General features: G+C 38.4%; 1 protein-coding gene across 3 annotated transcripts in view; it reads right to left on the reverse strand.

Moving 5' to 3' along the window:
• Window positions 1–473: 473 nt before the first annotated feature.
• ABHD5 (abhydrolase domain containing 5, lysophosphatidic acid acyltransferase) overlaps window positions 474–19,973 on the reverse strand; it is a 28,586-nt gene continuing 9,086 nt past the window's right edge. For 2 of the 3 annotated variants that reach the window (XM_061465012.1, XM_061465014.1), the window contains exons 2-7: window positions 12,181–12,266; window positions 11,516–11,888; window positions 8,313–8,467; window positions 3,646–3,757; window positions 2,925–3,111; window positions 474–687 (exon numbers count right to left, since the gene is read on the reverse strand). In XM_061465012.1, the coding sequence (XP_061320996.1) occupies window positions 598–687; window positions 2,925–3,111; window positions 3,646–3,757; window positions 8,313–8,467; window positions 11,516–11,888; window positions 12,181–12,266 (1,003 nt within the window). In that variant the 3' untranslated portion in view covers window positions 474–597. Of the gene's footprint in view, window positions 688–2,924; window positions 3,112–3,645; window positions 3,758–8,312; window positions 8,468–11,515; window positions 11,889–12,180; window positions 12,267–12,369; window positions 12,389–19,973 lie in introns of those variants that run through there. The other variant, XM_061465013.1, reaches the window with a different exon arrangement.

Raw genomic sequence — 19,973 nt, forward strand, 5'->3', positions numbered from 1 at the left:
CAAAAATATGATATACAAGCAATTTCATATTCTTGCTGTGAAACATCAACTAAAAACCATGAATATTTATAGAGAAACCAAACTGCATTTTATACATTGCATCAACATTGATACAGTTCTCTGTGTTAGCGGAGAATTCAGCATTTTTAGAGGTCAATTCAATTGAATTTTGAAGAAAATTATGGTTTAAAAAGTCACACGTAGTTTCATATATGACAGGCCAATAATCTAAAGACCAATCTCAAACAAAGCTGTACAAAGTTTGCTCATGCTCCATCCCTGGCCGTGTTCAAGGTCAGAGCCTTCGGTGGCATGGTTTAGCGTGAGGTGTCCCTGCCCATGGCAGGAGGGTTGGAACTAGATGATCTTAAGGTCCTTTCCAACCCTACCTATTCTATGATTCTAAGTTTGCTTCAAATCTCTCCATCTCCCCCTCTCCCCAAGGCACTCAGTGGTTTAAGTGTGCAAATGGCTTCTTAGAAGAAACAGTGTGCAAACAGAGCCTGTTCCATTAGCTCCATGTTCTTTAGTGATTTCCTAGACAGTATTGCTATCAAATATTATCTACGGCATGACTTTCTAAAGAACAGGAGACAGTCAGTCCACAGAATCACAGATATCTTTCACTTTCTGATTGAAGTCTTCAGGTTGATCAGCATACACGTAATGACCTGCACCAAGGATAGCCTAGAGGATAAAGGTGAAGAAACAGGTCAAATTCACAAGCATGGAATACGGAAATAAATAAATAAATACTGGCATATGTGAAGAGCCTGACTTTTACACAGTACCTACTTGATATGGTATTGCTTAAAAACATAAATGTCACAACTGGTACTGATTTCCTGCACCCAGCCTGTGTTAATGCAGTTAGCACAACTGCTGCCAGGAGGTGGTATTATAAACCCTAAAAAGGACTGTAAACATAAGGAAAAAGCTTTTCAAGTTCTGTTGAAGGAACTTTCCTACACAGGAAGAGAGGGCAAAACCACTGCTTATTCAACTGCACACCACACCCTGTTGAAAAAATCCAACACTATTCAACGAGTCACTGCAAAACAAACCCAGGAGAACATGCTTTACACACAAAACTACTGATTCATCTTCACCCCTTTTATTCTGCACTCAAAGAGTTCTGCCAGGTTGCTCCCTGATTCTGTGTTTGCATTATAGCATCAAATCATTTGTATTCTCTTACTATAAAAATGATATGGAAGAAACTAAAGAAGGGACTACTAGGAAAAATTAAGAACTCAGAAGCTTAAATTGCTGGAGGTCTTCTAGATACATGGAAGCAGATTTCAACCCTCTGAATTAATGACTACTATGTTATATAGGGACAAGTAAAATCCAAATGATGCCATATGGGGGAGGAAAACCTCACATTTGTGACCTTTATTATTTCACAGCAACCATGTAAAGGCTTAAGTAACCACACACACGGGTGTTTCACTATTTCTATCATTTACCATTCTTTGCCAAAACTGGTATGAAGCAAGCCTTCACCGTAACGTACAGTGAAGGTACTTCACCTATTTTGTTTCTATTTTATATTCAGTCCACGTTTGTTTTTAAATCTATTTGTATTTGATACTAAATACAACTGAGTTTGTGGGTGCTTTTAACACAATAACCTAGCTATACTTCTGTGGGCTTCAGTTAGAGACTTAAGAGGAAGTGTTTTAATAGAAAAAACAGATTTAAATACAAATTCAAAATCCCTAAAAATTAATTAGAAATAAACACACATAGTAAACCACCAGAATCTGTGCATTGCATCAAGGATGGTACTGCTAGTACCTCAGCCTCATGAGAATCCTATTCCTCCTACAGAATTTCCACCACTACAATTTACCTTTTAGAATCTGTATTTAGCTTGACAAAATTTCCACAGTCCCTTCTAAAAACCACTGACCAGAGCGGAAAAATCTGTCTGAATGATATACGGTTTTCCTGGAAAAGGTCACTCCTTTACAGTGACTTTTGTTACAACTTTCTCTCTGGTTAAGCAGTTAAGAGATTTCCGGTCTGGATGTCAACACTTGTGCTCTTAACACGTGTATATAAGTTCAATAATGCTATATCAAGGAGAAAAAATTTTATTTGAATGATTTGTTGTAGTATACTATCAACATCATATAATGTCCAGGTAGATCTAGACATCGGTAAGAAGGCAACTGGTGTATTTAAACATTTTATCACCTCATAGGGTAATGTATAGGCATATTCAATTACCACGTCTGACTGATGTGACATGTGTGAAGAACACTTTCAGATGTATTTGTTTTTATAGAAGTCAACAAAAAATGCAGTGTGCACATTCTCATCATTGCAAGTACACACATTTTAAATGATAATGCCACGCCTCTAAACAAGAATGTATTAGCTAGGAAGACAACATTAAGGATTTTTTTTAAATGACTTAAAGAAACACACTCACAAGAATCTAAGCACCAGGTACAAATCACTCTCTGAGCAGAAAAACAAAAGCACTATACAGACAGATCAGAACAGTTTCTGAGAGCCTCGTCACTATGTCATGCATATATGCAGATATTAGGACTGCTGTGGTTTCAAACACAGACAAGCCCCCACATATTTACCAGTGACCACAAAAACTACTTGTATTACCACACTGTAGAGCAAAATATTTTATGTAGAGCAGAAAAATGACCATGCTCAAAGATCTAATTTAGCTTCTAGTACTACAATAAGTTTCCTTCTTACTCTGGAAACTCAATTCTGTCTAGGTTTTCTCTGACCTAACACTTGTTTTCTTTCTTTTTCTGTTACAGAAAACAGAAGTTATTACCCGAGCCTTTAAATCAAAGGGCCAGCATTTTCACAGATGGTATAAAACCACAAAAATACCAATTTAAAGGAATCCATGCAACAAAAAACAACTGCTTTAAAAATCAACTTACTATTGTCTTCACATATGAATTTGGTCTCAGAGACTGGATAGTGCTGCCAGAATTGCCATCTATACATGAACGTGCTCCATAGACCACAGTGATAGGAATGTCTTGATCCATTTGTGGAATCCGTTGCAGCATCGGCCTTTTTGCCCATCCATAAGGGATCGTCATATTCTTGAAAGCTGTTTCACCACTTCAAGGCATTCAAAAGGGTAAAAACAATTAAATTTCCATTGGATATGCCTTTTCTCTGCTTTTTGGTAACACAGAGTGCAACAGTACAAGAGGCTGGGATTTTTCCTATTTAGAAATACACATTCTCAAAGTTTTCATGTAATTTTCAACACAAGACCCCTATGTATTTACAGTGACTGGTAACACTTAAAAGAATGAAAGTCCTTGTTTTTGTAAGGTTGGTTTTTTTTTTTAAGAAATTCCTTACAAGTTAAACAACTGTAACATTTTTAAATTCAAAATTAGTGCCTAAACTCTCAGAATTAACACACAGGTAGTCTGAAGAAATACAGAATTAGAATAACTTTTACACTTACCAGTTTCTGCAATTCAGAAAAAGTGCATTGCTATTTTTTTCTTCAATTAATACAGTTAAGTGTTACAGTTTCAAGAAAAAAATAGCATGCACACAGTTGCCTTGGCCATTGGAGGGAGTAGCAGGCACTCTGTAAATGAAAGACTTCAAAACATACACTGGGAAACTCATATTCACCTGGGTGTCTGTACATTGCAGTGATAGATATATTCAGCAACAGTGTTATCATCAAACATTGATGAATACTTTCGTTTGAAATCGGGCCTTAAGCGCTGAACAAGGCTTAATCCTGTTAAATCAGAAAACATTAGTAGGAATTAGTATAGACAGCTTTATCACATTGCCAACTTTTCATTACAACCCTTCAAACTCATTTCACTTTGAAACTCAAGGCTAAGGTTGATGACTTTTAAACCTACGTTTTGTTTCACCACTTGCATGTCTTAGGAAAACATGATGGCATTGCACCCAACAGGAATAAAACATAAATATTCTTAAGGATTTTATGCTGCACCAGATGAGATGCAACTCAATCCCACTGAACACATACAGGGAATGTTTGAGAAGAGTCATTGCAACAATACAAGAAATATGCAAAGGGGACCAGCAAAAGAGCTAAGCAGAGTATCTTTTTGCCACCAGTTTATTCTCACATGAGACTAATACTTTCTCCTTGTTCTGGGAGGAGAACTGGGAGGGCCAAAAGCACCCCACTTTTCAGAACCAGAAACCACTGCTGAAAAAGCTGGGCTGTTTTAATTCTTTAGTGAACCTGTGCTCTCCTTTTACAGAACAGTCTTATTTTGAAGCTAGCTCCTCTAACTAGTGTTTAGTTGAAAGAACAAAAGTCTATGCTGAAAAACAGGTGTAGAAATCTTGACATTAGTGTAAGACACAAGAACTGGTATAAATTAAGAGATTTAACCTAGGAAAGCCATTATCTCCATGCTCGCTTAAGAGCCAAATTAGAGAAGTAGGTCCCTTCAATGGCCAGTTACGGCTTTCTAAAGTTAAGCTCCTATTCTGAATCACTTCTTTAAGGAAGAAGCCTCTCCTATTTGACCAGATGGATCTTTGTGACAAGCACCTCACCATAAGCCTAATCTTAACCTAAGAATATTATTCATCCCTGAAGAGACAGGCTTACATCTTACCACTTGGGTTTATCAACTGAAAATAGAATTATAGAATGATTTGTACTGCAAGGTACCTTAAAGATCATCTAGTTCCAACCCCCCCTGCCATGGTCAGGGACACCAGACACTGGAAGGCTGCTCTAGGATCCCCCCAGAGCCTTCTCTTCTCCAGATGAACAAGCCCAAATCTCTCAGCCTGTCTCCATAGGAGCAGTTCTCCAGCCCTCTGAGCATCTTCTTTCTGGCCCTGCTCTGGACTCGCTCCAACAGCTCCATGTCCCTCTTGTGTTGGGGTCCTCAGAGATGACATAGGACTGCAGGTGGGATCTCACGAGAGTGGAGTAAAGAGGGAGATTCCCTCCCTCAACCTGCGGGACACACTTCTTGTGATGCAGCTCAGGACATGGTTGGTTTTCTGGCCTGTGAGCGCACATTGGTGCGTTGTGTTGAGCTTCTCATCAGTCAACACCCCCAAGTCGTACTCCTCAGGGCTGCTCTGAATGAGTCCTCTGCCCAGCCTGTATCTGTGCTTGGGATTGCCCCAACCCAGGTGTAGGACCTTGCACTTGGCCTTGTTGAACTTCGTAAGGTTGGCATCAGCCCACCCCTCATGCCTGGCAAGCTCTCTCTGGATGGTATCCCTTCCCCCCAGTTTGTCAACCACACCACACAGCCTGGAGGCATTGTCAGACTTGCTGAGGGTGCATCAATCCCACTGTCCATGTCACCAACAATGATGTTGAACAGTGCTGGTCCCAGTATTGACCCCTGAAGGACACCACTCATCACTGGTCTCCCCTTGGACACTGAGCTGTTGACCACAACTCTCTGCGACCATCGACCAATTCCTTATCCACTGAGTGTGGATATCCATGTCCCCTGTTTAGAGATAAGGACTCCATGCAGGATGGTGTCAAATGCCTTGCACAAGTCCAGGCAGATAATGTCAGTCACTCTTCCCTTATCCACCAGTGCTGTAACCCCACTGTAGAAGGATGCATGATTTGCCCTTCGTGAAGCCATGTTGACTGTCATCAGTCACCTCCTTGCTGTCCATGTGCCTTGGCATAGTTTCCAAGATTTGCTCCATGACTTTGCTGGGCACAGAGGTGAGACCGGCCTGTAGTTCCCCAGTCTTCTTTTCTCACCTTTTAAGAATGGGGGTCATATTTCCCCTTTGCCAGTCAGTGAGAACTTAACACTGTTGCAATTATGGTGATGTCACTTCTTCCTACCTGTCCCTGGCCAAAGGCCTGGTACTATTTATATAGACATTGTCACAGTGATCTATGCTTTTGTAACCTTGAGATTAGACTCTTGCAACACACCCTTATATATGCTTTTAATCCATTTAGAAAACTAATACAGCGCAAGAGAAAATAATTCCCTTATGAAACAGTGATATAAGTCCTGAAGCAATGAAGAGTTTGCTAACATGCTGCAATTTGTTCTGTTGCTTTTATTTTCTCTATAGAAAGTTAAATTGCAGGACTTCTGTCTTTCTCTGTTTGTTGTTTAGTTTTGGGGGTTATGTGAACACAAACAATACAGCTGGATTGGACTAAGAGACTTGGAAGAAAGAGACTAATTCTATGTCTTTCACTGCCATGAGCATAAAGGTCACAGCATCCCCATTTCCAGTAACTATGGGACAGAAAGTTACCAAACTTTAGAATTCACTTTCCATTTTGGTAAGAAGTGTTTTGCCTGTGGGTCCAATCACATAACCATTCTCCTTCTGTGGGAATTCACAGGGGGGAACAAAACAAGGAGTCAAGGCACCTTGGAACAAACTCACACTGAGTTATTCTTGTTTACTGAAGACACTGTCAATTGTGAGGTTGATGTTTTACATAGTGACTATGGAAATGCTAAAAGAAATACTAACACTGGAGACTCTTGAGTTCCACGAGAAGGGTGTAGTCACAGTGACATTACTGCTGTCCAGAGGAGTCTTCACACATTCAGCTCTAGGCATGGAATTCACAAATCCAACCCAAGTACCAAAGCCCCTCTACTGTGAACCTCATGGGCGACTCTTCCAGTGAAATGAAGGAAAACATGCAAATCAATTCACTGGAAACCACTAGAAGAGAAAGATCTCCTTGGATTCAGTCTCTCTCCAAGGTTTAAGTATTTGCCTGAGGGTCTGATTAAATATCCATGTGATACCATTGTGATATCCCAAAGAACCTAGCTCTCATTCAAGTGACAAACTCATACCTCTGAACAACAGCAACTGGCTTTATAGCAAGGATCAGACAGCCACACCTGCCCAGCAGCTTAAGCACATGTGCAAGCAGAAGAAAACCAGGGTTTGGTTCAGTGGCCTTCATCAGGTTGGGTTTGATACCTACCTTGCAGCAATGTTTAAACTTACCCTTTTCTAAGAACTATGCTTCACTTGTCAAGAATTGCACATTAAGTTGATGATAGAAAACTTTTTTTAACAAAGTGAAAAATAGACGAAAAATTTTGAGAAGCATTGCCCTCCATATCAACCTATAAGTGAGGCTAGGTTGCAGATACCTTGCCAAGATGGGGTCTGTTTCTGCAGCATGGTTTTAGCTGCATTTGCTTGCTAAGGGAGACAACCTCAGCTTTGAACTCTTCCACATGGATTAACCTGTGCATGCATTTTTTTACTGGATAAAAGACATTACATCACTGTGTCTCACTAATATGCTTCAGGTTATTTTAGCATTTTACTTTAAAAAAAAAAAAAGGTTTGTACAAAACACGCTGCTTGTCTGAAAAGCTGATTTTGTCACACCCTCCAAAACAATCAAATAGATCAGCATATTAAAATACATATTCTATAGAAAGAGATTTAGGACACAGATGTAGTTTAAAAGTAAACAAAGTCTAGAAATGTGACTAGTTTATCTTCAGACTGAATACTAAAAATGATGAAGAGGCAAGTTAATTGTAACATGTGAGGGGTCTGAAGGGTATCTTTTTCCAAGCCTCTGTAGCAGATACGCCTGTAGTACAGAGAGTAATAGATAATCCCCCCATCAAATGTGATGACTTAAAGATTTGATCATATCCTTTACCCCACATAAACTAAAACAGCAGTCATTGGCCACCCCTACCTAGTCCTAGGATTAGGATATGCAGAGTTTAGCTAACATCTCTTCACTGCTGTTAAAGAAAAGTAAAAATATGCAGACTAGACTGCTACAGTAATGCTGAACACCAATGAGTCCCACAAAACTTGTTAAGAGAATGAATAACAAGAAAATGGCTAAAGGAAATAACCCAGTTTCAATTTAACTTCTTTAAACTCAGGCCAAAGACAAATGAGTTTATGAAAGACTTACAGCATTACTCAAATCTGGAAATCCTGTTTGTCCATCAAACTGCAGTTGGAAGGGAAACTAAATAGGTTGTGACTGGAAGCAACCAGAAAAACAACCTTTTCACATCATGTCTCTTTGTCAGGCTTTCCCAATAGATGTCCATGTGATCTGTCTCACTGTAACTGCAGTCTAGAATAACATATTGTAGCTTGCTATAAACTATCATACTAGTATTTCTAATAGGAAGAACTCTTGTCCTAGAGCTCACCTTTTTTCAACCCCTCTCACTTTCTCCTCCAGCTTTTTTCCATATGGGCTGGCAACAAAGCTTATCTTCATGTGGTATCTGCCTCATGTTTATGTTTAACAAAAACAAAAATCATATTTAAGAGTAGCTAAAACTCACCAAAGGGTCCTGCTATCCTCAGCCCAGCTAATGGATTAAATGGACTCAATATAGCTCCTAGTGCTTTGATCCAGATTGGAATTGGTCTTTCGTGTTCAGCATTGTCAGGCCTCTCTGGAAAACCCCATGGCTCCACTAAGATAAGATGTTTGACCCTGTTGGCAGAAAAAGTTCAAAGGTTTAGAGTACATTATTTTTCTTCAACTGAGTGCAACAAAAATGTATTATCTGTGGACTTTGCAACCTTAGTCAATTCTATCATAGTGGCTTATTACCAATGTTTCCGATTCAACAGTGGTTTTACTTTCAGTCAATAATTAGAGTGACTGAATTCTAACTAGTCATATGTAAGAACAGCAGGAACTTAGAAACTCATGTCACAGAGAGAAACTCAGTATTCAATGGATACCAGCTGTCACACACATTTGAGAAAAAGGCCAGTCTTGTTTCTACTTTTAAAAATCACCTAATCTCAGTCAATATTATTTGCAAGAGCAGTTTAATTTGGGAAGAAAGAAGATAACTGCATCTGTTTCATTTAAGTAAACTTGCTAAGTGTCTTTCTTCTGTAAGCCATGTAAGATCTTTGTTCTAAGAAGCAAGGCAATTTAGCTGAAAAATCATCTTATCAAACTAAAATTTGAACTGAGAAAAGGAGATCAAAATTAGATGTTTTCTAAGTTTACTGATTTTAGGTCATTAAAGAAATGTCAGAGAGCCAATTTATAAAATTGTCACTCAAAGGAATCTCGCTACAGACAGCATAATAGGAGTCTCCAAGCACACACAACTATGAATGCGAGTCCCTCTCAAGCACAACTTCTATTTTTATCTTGACAGATTAAAATCGTCTGTTTAATCCCATAATAACACCTACTGTCCTAGATACTGCTGATTTCTGAAAAAGTGACTCTTAGCTGGAGTTTAGCACATTTAAGGTGATTTTCCATGCAAGCTTCATCATGTTTACTTTCTTCCTCACAACTTCTTCCTCTGTCAAAACCGTGAGATTAGATATTTACTACAGCAGAGTTCTTAGTGCCTGAAATTATGTCAGAAGTGATTTCAAAGGCTATTTCTGGACTATAATCAGTTGGGAAACCAAAAATCTGGGCTTGAAATGAGGGGTTGAAAAGGATTAACCTCTCAAAGATGCTTCTTGCTGTCAGCTCAGACATGAGCGTATCTGCACACAGCAGCAAACACCAGTGGTTAAGAGAGGACAGGGTAGAATTTAACTATAAAACCAACAGGGATATATATATATAGTATATATATTTAACTATAAACCCAACCAATTTAACTATAAAACCAAGTTAGAGGCTAAGGAGAGCAAGCACCAAGGAGCCATTCAGGAAAGCCACATATTCTGTGCACAAACTACAGCATTAAATATAATGCAGCAAACATATGAATAAAATAGAGTAAGCTTTTTTTCCCCCCACGTTTCCGTTCTTAACACTTTCCTTCCTATTTGGCATTTCTCGTTCTGGTAACCAAGCCTAACACATAACCCAGGATAGTGGGAAATTGATCATGAGTATAATCCCAAAAGTAATAGTCTGAAGTTGCAGTATTTGAAAATCATGACACACCACCACCTGGAGATATTCTAAATAGGAATCTTTTTGGATTATTAACCTCAGATGTCCGGTGAACAACTTGGTACAATACAGCAAACTAACGGATTATCTCAGCTGGGAGAAACAGATCTGCTTTCCTAACAATATGTATACAGAATCTCATAAGACTCTAATGCATTGTTAGATAATCTGACTGAAAGCTGTTCTATATTTAACACTTGATTCAATGCTGTCTTAGGATCCTATGAGTCAGTTTGCTATTTTGATGGCATTTTAATTTCAGAGAAACACTAGTTAATGGGAGAACACAATCTGAAACACCCCTAAATTAATTAACCCCAACATAAGCACAGTGAGACATGAAAACAAAGTGTCACATTTGATTTAAGTAAGCACAGGGCAGAAACACTATCCCATCTCACAGGGATAGAATAGCACCATTTATAGGTACTTCAGAGAGAGGGCTAACAAACTTGGAAGTGGTTCCTGCAAGAAACTAACTACAGTTAACTGAAAGTTGGTTTATGCCCAAAAGGATAACAGGCTTACATCCCAAAAGCAGAGGACTGCATTTCTTCACTGCACTTCTGGATTTAGACACACATATACTTTAACCCATAATTTCCAGCCACATGGAGCAGCTGTCATCCACTTGGAAAGGAAAAGGTAAAGTGTTTTACCAAAAAATGACGTATACATTTCTTTCAAAATCTCCAACTGAGGAAAAAAAATACTTATGTGAATATAAAAGTATAAGATAGGTTTTGTATAATATAGAATCTGCCATAAAATGCGGAAAGCTAAACATGTTCACAGTTTTTCACAAGAGTCCACTATGTGTACCTAAAGGAAAGCAATGTCCCTTTTTGATACTGCAGGACCTCAGTTCAGTTGGTGGGATCCTAGCTCACCAGGGGCTATATAACCAAACTGTATTAAAAAAAAAGAAAGACAAAGAAAGAAAGAAAAAAAACAAAAAAAAAAGGAAAGGACAAATTACTAGTTTCAAGGGAAAAAATGGATTAGCTGTTGGCCACAGTACTGTGCAGAAAAAGCTGATGAAATATAATTACAAGAGTGCTGCAGCTGGATTGTTTTGCAAAGAAGAAATATTAAGTGGCATACAGATAATTTAAATGAAACAGTCACTAAAATAATTTTTCCATCATCATGCCAGCACCAGGCCAACTGCTAGGCATAAATTACCTAGGGGAATTACTTTCAAAAGTTTCACTGTAATACATAATAAAGGGAAGTTTGGCAGAAACTGGCCTATTTTCCCTTCACAGACCTATGTTTGATCAGAGATGTCACAAGCATTCACCCATAAATACAGACTTTGCTATTTCCCCTTATAACATAGCAAGGGGGTACTTAACCAAAGAGGTACAGAAAAGTACTCAGGAAAGCATGTTCACCATATGTACTCATTTTGTATTCACCTGGGAACAAAACATACAACAAATGTTTCAGGCTTAAAATGCACTATTATGTTTCTTTAACTTAAAGATAAAATTTACTAGAAGATAATCTATAAAGAGCCTGATGAAATAAAATCTGTGTTGAAATCACTAGACAAATACAGAAAAGGAATTCTTTCGTTCCTTTATTTTCACTTACCTTGATGGGTATTTTAATGAGTAAGCAGCAGCCAGGAATCCACCAAGGTTGTGTCCAAGCAAGATAATTTTTTCTAACCCCATCTCCTTTCTCCATTCTTCTATGGATTCCACAAACTGATTTTCTGCTTCCTGAGCATCAGTGTCGAAGTGTGGTCTACTGCTCCGTCCAAATCCCAAGAGGTCGAAAGCATGAACAGTCCTGTTCTCACAGAGGTCTTCAAAATTGAGAGCCCATAGTCCAACACCTCCTCCAAACCCATGCAGGAGAACAAGTGGAGTTCTATGTGAGAGCTCTGGAGAGAATGACAGCGTCCATATTTTATTTCCATTAGGCAGATACACATATCGTTTATCATATGTGCTTGCAATACCTAAAGAAAGAGTAGGAAAAAATGTTGCTAGACATGCCAAATAAAATACAAAGTACATTGCATGGAAATCGCTGTTTTAAATAGGAATTCTCTTTCAAAGGGGAGAGCCTACAATCAAATCTCTAAATAAGTGAGCAACAAAAATCTAATTCTAAACGTGTTTATTTCACCACAGTGTAAAAGCTGTATTTAACAACTTGAGAGTACTTACTGTAAATTTATAGAAAATCTAGATTTAATATTTATATTTAAGATGTATATTTACAAATCTTATTAAAAACTAAAGACTTACATTTCAGCATTTTGTCCTCAGCCTCTTTAAGGTGTTGCAGTGATGTAGGACACCAGGCAGGAAGCCAGCTGAATAACCATCCTAACCTACAATAGGAATACATAATAAAAAATTCCTGAGCAAGCTGGTAGTTTTTTGCATCATGTGATGCTTTGCAGACATTTCTCCTGCTGCTCTTCTTAAAAGTACCCATCTGAATGTTATGCCTTGCAGGACAAGAGTGCAGTGAGAGGGGTTCACTTTCTCCTGACTTTTATAAGGTGGCATTCTTATCAGGGGCATTCTCCAAACAGCCTGCTGCTTCTCCACTGTGTGTTCCTTATCAGAGTGTACTTCATCTATCTCCGTCAGACCAGGATTCTTCTGAGAACCTGGAGACATGAGCCCTCATGCTGACCCGACAAGCCTGGCAGGATATACAACACAATCATAGGGGGTTTCCAGCCTCCTCTCAAGTTCCCTTGGAAGTCTGCCTGCATGTTACCTTATATGAACCTACTATTTCCAGAAAGCATTAAAACATGTGCTTGCCAGCCTAACCTCAACTGACTTATTCGCAAGGTAAATTTAAAAGGTGAAAAATAAGCAGGTTTATTCTAGCAAAGCAAAAACCAAGGGTCTTCGTTACTAACTTAGAAACAAACTGCCAGAGGAAAACAGCACAGCAGTATCGATTCCCCCAACAGAGGCTGTTTTTCCAGCTGTCAGTTACTATCTTGGTAGCATTAGCTTGACCATGACAGCAGGGGGACTGACTCAGCTAGCAACATTGCTACCCTGACAGAGCCTCAAAGGACACAGCAATCGTGTCCTTGGTGCTAATTTATCCCTTGTTTTCAAGACGGAATCCTCTTTTTCCCCTCTTGCCTATTTTTGTGGCTCAGACTATTAGCACAAAGGCTGCTACTGCAGGACCTCAGACTATTCCTCATGGGGAAGAGAATAAGGTCACTAAATTCACTGAAGAACTTTCTTCCTTTAGCGTTTTCCTACACTGAAAGGCTTTTCAGTTAGTTACAGAATTTTCAGGACTGAACACTGTATTAGTTGTACACCAATTAATGTTAGATGACTATAAACTTGCTAATGTCCAAGTTTTTAGAGCATAAACAACACAGATAACAAATTACAGATCTGCCACCAAGTTTCTTACCCAAAGGACCTTCTCCCCACATTTTTGGGGGCTGAGCTACTCCAGCTGCACAGCTACTGAAGTTTATGATACAACAAGAGAGGTTTTCCAGGGATGTACAATGCAATAACAAGCAGCACTGTTCAGGTTCATAGAAACGTATTAGGGGATATCAAGACTGGGAAGGGATGGCTGTATGTCCTTCCGTGCACATCCTCAAGAATGACGTAACTTGGCATCTTACGGAAATGGGCATCCAAGTGTTTTGCTTCCACATTAATCCCCACATTTAAAGGCAAGATTTTTAAGAGGTTAAAGCTGGCAGCAGCCAAAAGCAATTTCACCAGCAAGTAACTGTGAAATCTGAGTTTAACAGTATCACTAGGTATGGCCAATGTTATGAATTACTCTGGTAAATTTTTAAACAACAGCTATGTCAACACCCTTCTGAGGAAAACTTTCTGGTAGTTCTATGCTTAACTAGGCATTTTCATTCATAACTTTTGGGTTAGAAGCACAGAAGACAGTCACTATTTCATCTAAGCCAAAACTGTATGAAATGTTTCTTCTTGGCAAAACCACTGATTTAGCAAAGAAACTTCTTTGAAGAAATGTATAGCTGCAACATGCCAGCAAGACAATGAAATAAAATCTACAGTTCAGTCCCAGAACTTTATTTCCAAGTCTTAGGGAGAGACCTGGACACTGAGGAAAAATATTTAGAAAATTGTATCAAAATTGGAAAGTTGGAACAGATGCCCATTTTTTCTTGTTAGTTATCAGTATTGTTTATAAATACTGAATCATAATGTGCATATGTAGCTTGACAGTCAGCAAGCTGAAATGCCTAAAATAAAAATTATGTTTGCAACTGAGTCATTTTGTACTCGTTGAACTAAAAGAGCAAGTGAAGAAAGCTTTCTGTCAAAAAAAGGTCACTTTCTAGAAATGTATTTTATGAAAGAAAATGTTTACTTCCCTATAGTCAAGGCTTGATCTTTTTTCCTCCCCTCCTTCAAAAAATGATTTACCACACTGTTTTCTACTTGTGGAGAACAACCAACTTTTTAATCTATTTGAATCTTTTCTCTGACAGGTTTGGAAGGCTTGAATGTGGCTGTATCATTTCTTTTGTATATCTTTGCTAAATGTGTCTTCTAAATGCACAGAAGAATGTCAACTGCTTACACTGCCTATCACTTTTATTTCTGTGATGTAAAGTTAAAACAGCTATGTAATGTCAAAAAGAAGCAATGGACCTTTCAAGACAGTATGCCCACCAGCAATGGAGATAACATAATGTATGAAAGAAAACTAAAGATTTCAGCAGTAGTTTCACACTGTAAGAGAGCTACCCGCTGCAAGAAGACGCAGACCCTATGCTGCCCTCATCACCCAGCATTTCCCAGATGCTTCATTTCCATCTTTCTTTTTACGTTAAGAAATCTCAACAGTGGAATCTTGTATTTTGAAGGCTTAGCTGCCTGCTGTACCGGAAAGTGTGAACTAGATCTGGCAACTGACAGCCCAAATTTCTTTAATTTTTATACTGATTGCACATGTGGCCATTACACATCAGATTACTAGTGGAATTTAACCTGTATATCTGTCTGTGGGCATACAGTAACATAAACCAGTGCAAACATCCATGCTAAATTAAGCTATAATCAGTAGAGCACAGCATGCCATAGAACGTTTCCTTGCATCTTCTCTCTGGAGTCAGCTACGCTTTTCCATATCCCCCTGAAGCAGTTTGGAATACTGGAGGCTGATGACCTGCCAAGCGCTCAAAGAAGTCACTCTCTCTGCCAACAGACCTCAATACTTCATGTTACACGCCTGGGGCAGGAGACCAGAAGGTGAGGAAAAGCCCCAGAGACACCCACTGAATAGCCTTGGATATGGAGAAAGTCAAGGTTACTGGTGTGAGGCTAGCAGTGAGACCATCAATAACCTATGCTGGCAACCAACAGAGTCATAACTAATGAAAACAAAAGAGGCACAGGCACAGACATCTGACAGTGTGGAGCTGCAACCCCTATGTGCAGGGACGAAGCCACCAGCCAGGACCTAACACGTAGGCTGGCTGGGCCAAGTGTCCTGTTTGCCTGGGTCTAAGAATAAGAAAGGATAAAAATAGGTCCAAGAATAAGAAAGGATAAAAATAAACATTTATAAATCAGTATTTAAAAATAAATAATGATTACTATCTTTAGAAAGCTAAGAAGTAAAGGACAACTGAATATCATGTAAAATGCAAATAAGGATAATACTGCTTTTCCTTAGCTGCCTCACTGTTATTTTGAATCAAGAACTTGCTGTAACAGCACAGTTTAAATTGCCCAAGGGTAACTTTCAAAAGAACTGAGAATCAAGTAGAGGCAGAGACCTAGTGAACCTGACCCACCCATCCACCTCCACTAACTAGGTGAAACTGGATGAAGAATGTGGCAAATAGATAACTCAAAAACTACCATTCTGCCAGCTAGATTGATCCTACTTATCGTGGTGAGAATTGGTAAAATATAAGACAACTGATGGCTCTGTAGCCAGTTACAAATTTGACATACTCCACAAAAAGCACATGAAAGCTTAGATAATAATGAAGAACTGAAAACATCCATTGTAACACTGAGGTATGCACTCAAACAGCGGAACAGTCTATCGATATGACTTGGCAGTGTGCTCTTGCAGCCCAGAAAGCCAACCATATGCTGGGCTACGTCAAAACACAGGTTGTCCAGAGAACCTGTGGCTACCTTATCCTTGGTAGTGCTCAAGGCCAGGCTGGATGGGACTTGGAGCAACCTGGTCTAGTGGAAGGTGTCCCTACCTATGGCAGAGGGTTGGAACTGGATGAGCTTTACGGTCTCTTCCAACACAAACCATTTTGTGATTCTATCTGGTATCTGGCTTGTTATGTGGATTTTAAAAATTAAACTTTACCATAAAAGAGGTTCAGCAGAAGTTGCTTATAACTCTATCTAGGAGATATAAATGTACATATATGGAGCTCACTCTCTCACTTTTCAAGTTTACAATTTACTTACATTAGAATTATATGAGCACATGGCTTACAAGATGTATTAAGTTTAAAGTCATTCAACAGAGGCATCTTCCCATGTACACCACCAGTGTAGAGCTAGCTGTAATAATCTGTGGAAACACTGCTTGGCAAAAAAAGCCAACCAAAATAACCTGTAAGCAACAAAACTCTCCTAAATCAAAGCAAATGAAAGCAACCAACACCATTTGTTACATGATGATTTGTCAAGAATTGCTGACCCACTGAGCCAGGATGCGCAGAGATCTTTCTACAGCGCTGAGTATAAAACTGGCTTTTCACTAAGAATTTTGAAGTTAGTATGGTAATCAAAACTCCCAGTATAGGCCAAAAAACAGGTGTTGAAAGGAGCACCAATGACAGAAGTGTGGAGAATAGACCCTCCTGTCATGAAGATTATCTGGACTTACAAACAATGACATCAGTAAGGAAGGCAGAGCTCAGGGTATACAACAATTACACAGTAACTCACAGAGGATTACAGGAATGTAGCTGACTGCACAAGCAACAGAGCTGCGTGTCTATTGCTGTCTTGCTCTCAGTAAACATATTTAATATTTTTAATTGAATTTTGGCAAACAGTGCTGCAAACTACCAAGGTTTTAGCTAGAGAACATGCTCCAAAACTTAAAAAGCTGAAACATTGGGTGAACTCACTTGTAAACCATTTCAAACTTTACCTTTTACCCTGAAATCTTGTTAGAATCAAGCTAATCTTTCAAGAACCCTAATCACCTCCCCTACTGACTCTCAGGAGTAATTCCAGCCATTTATAAAGAAGGGAAATAAAATCAAATTGATGGAGAAAATTTGTTTTAGTGTTTCTGCCCAGCACCAAGAGGAACTGCATTGCGATTTTCAGGGCCATCCAGCTGGCATGGCAGTTATGAACGTCCATCAATTAGAGCTAGCACCAAATTAAGAGAATCTTTGCACTATAACAGGAAAAAACAAACAAACCAAGGATAAGCTAATATAAAGCCTTCTCAGACTCTCCACTCTTGTTTCCACATAAAGTATTTCTAAAGTACTGTGTCAGCAAAGGAATTCAGAACTGCCAGTATGTTGAAATCTAAATATAGACATCATAAGGCGTACTCTGCTAAGGTCACACATAACACTATCACATAAAAATATGCAATTTACTTCAATGAAACTCGTCATATATTTAACTGCTCTACGGAATTGTGGTTATAGTGCTCAGAATTTTACAAAAAAAAAAACCAACCCAACAATCAACCCTAAATACTTAAACATTATCATTAATTTCTAAGTAACACTTAGAGGAGATCAGTAATTAAAAGAATGGAGCAAACACCTGCAGGGAAAAGCAACTCAAACCTTTCAGTTGTTACAGAAATAACAAAACAGGAGGAGCGAAAAGGACCATCAGATATTCATAATGGGGCAAAAGGTCAACATATGTGCCAACATTAGAAGTAAATCTGTTTACTATAAAGCTGTAAGTCTACAGTTAACAGCATTTTGTATAGATGGATGTTTAAGCAAAATAATTACAGATACCCTTTATTTATTAATTTATTTATTTATTTTTAAGAGCAACAGAAGAAACAAGTCTGTTTACTGAATGTTTTATCCATTTTCGTCAGCAGCAGCAATAGGCTACACAAAGCCTAACAGGTAAGTGGGATTTGGTTTTCAGAGCAAATTCTAATTCTGGTTACTACACTTCAAGTTTACAGGTAATAACCTGAAACAATACTAAGCAAAAAAAAACAGTCAAGGATGACACAATCAAATAGAACTTTATGTGTCAAAATGTCAGAGAAAAGGGCATGTTCACACCTGGCTAATTTAGGCCAATGATAGGGTTAAGCCTGCAAGACCAGAATACTGACTGTGACTGCTGTTTACATGACTATGGCAAAAACTAAAGCTTTTTTACTAACATGTACCATCAACACTACCATTACAAAACCCCTACTCTTTAAGTAAAGAAAAATATCTTTCTTTCCAGCATTCACTATATCCAAGTTCCATCTTATTCTCAATTTACTCCTAGGAGAATTTCTCTTGAATGTAGACTGTTTATCAAATCACTGGGAAAGAAATACTTTGGAGAAAAAATGCAATAAACCAATTTCAAACTAGTCTATGAAAGAACAAGAAAACATGTTTCCAAAACTCAGTAAATTGAAAAGTAAACCTGATGACTTGCAGAAGTGGCAACTATTTTCCATTCAAAAAAGTTTTTTAATTATTATATATTGGTACTGCGTATCTCTGACTCAAACTTGATAACATTTTTCTGTATGGTAAGACAGTATTATATGACTGATAGTGATGAGAAATTTAAAACGCATAAGATAGTACCACTAAAAGTAGGATGTTACTTAATCATTCTGGATTTAATTTTATGAACAGGTTCAAGTTCTCCTATATGGTTTCAGCCAAGCCAGCAGGCTCTTTAGCAGTTCAGTAGCTGTAATAATCTAAAGTCCAAGAAAATCATACATTCAAGCTTGGTATTATTTTAAAGCAGGAATCTTGCTATGAGAAGGAACATTGGTGTGGAGAAAGTATCTATGTGAATAAGTGAATAAAATACATTCTTAAAGACCAAGATGAATGCTCCTCCTGTTTGAGTAATTTGTAAGAATATAACACCGAGATTTTATTAATTATAAAACGAAGTGAAAACTATAAAGCAAAGCGCGTTTAATTGAATATGACAGAATGTATTACTGATTAGCATGAAAGAGGACTCAAATTTCCTAATTAAATTTGGAAAGTTTAGGAAATTAGAAAACTATGTTTATCATGTGAAAGCAACATGCTTGGCATGAAAGTGAGAACAAGACGCAGCAAATAAATACATATTAGATTTAAGCCTTTGACAGAAATAACTGACTGCAGTTAATATTCATTGTTAGTCTGTTAAGTCAAGGTAAGCCAATTTATAAAATGAGAAAGACAAAACACACAGAAGTCCATCTGTTAGTCAAACTCTGAGAAACACCCAACTTCCTTGTTTTCATTCCTGCTGGTGTCAGGATGCAGTAAACTGAGTGATGCAATGCCTGAATTCCAGGCTATCCTCACTACCAACAGATCAGATCTAAAAAGCTTACTCCATTCTGCCAAGTCAACTTTTTTGTGGTTGCTTTCTCTGTTTTGTGAAATGACTCAGCATTAAAAGAAACTATGTTTTAAACCTGGTAATTATGGAGACCCAGCTAGAGAGAACCCAGTTAACCAGCAGACCTATGGGCTAATAAAGTAGAGAAAAAAAGGTGAAGGATGAAAAGCTTTTAAATCAGCGCTGCCACTGACAGTAACATACGATCATGACCTCAGCCACACTAGGTTAAACTGGGCACGGATCTCTCAGGATATGGTTTCATGAGAACTTTAAGAGCATAACCAATTTTAGGAGTCCTTTTAGTACCTAATCCCTGCACCCAAAGAGCAGCATGTTCCTTTAGCGCATCAGTTTTCCAGGAATAATGAGTACAGTGGAAATGATTCACGCACACATGATCTATGTACAGTAACTGTTATTGCAAAGGCTGTATAATCAGAGGCAGAGCTTCTGCATGTACAGTAGGAGTTAGACATAGTAACCACCACCACAAC

Source organism: Pezoporus flaviventris, unplaced genomic scaffold, assembly GCF_033815535.1.
Source record: "Pezoporus flaviventris isolate CSIRO_AGI_PZ_B2104156 unplaced genomic scaffold, CSIRO_AGI_Pfla_v1 ptg000037l, whole genome shotgun sequence".
Taxonomy (NCBI): Eukaryota; Metazoa; Chordata; class Aves; order Psittaciformes; family Psittacidae; genus Pezoporus; species Pezoporus flaviventris.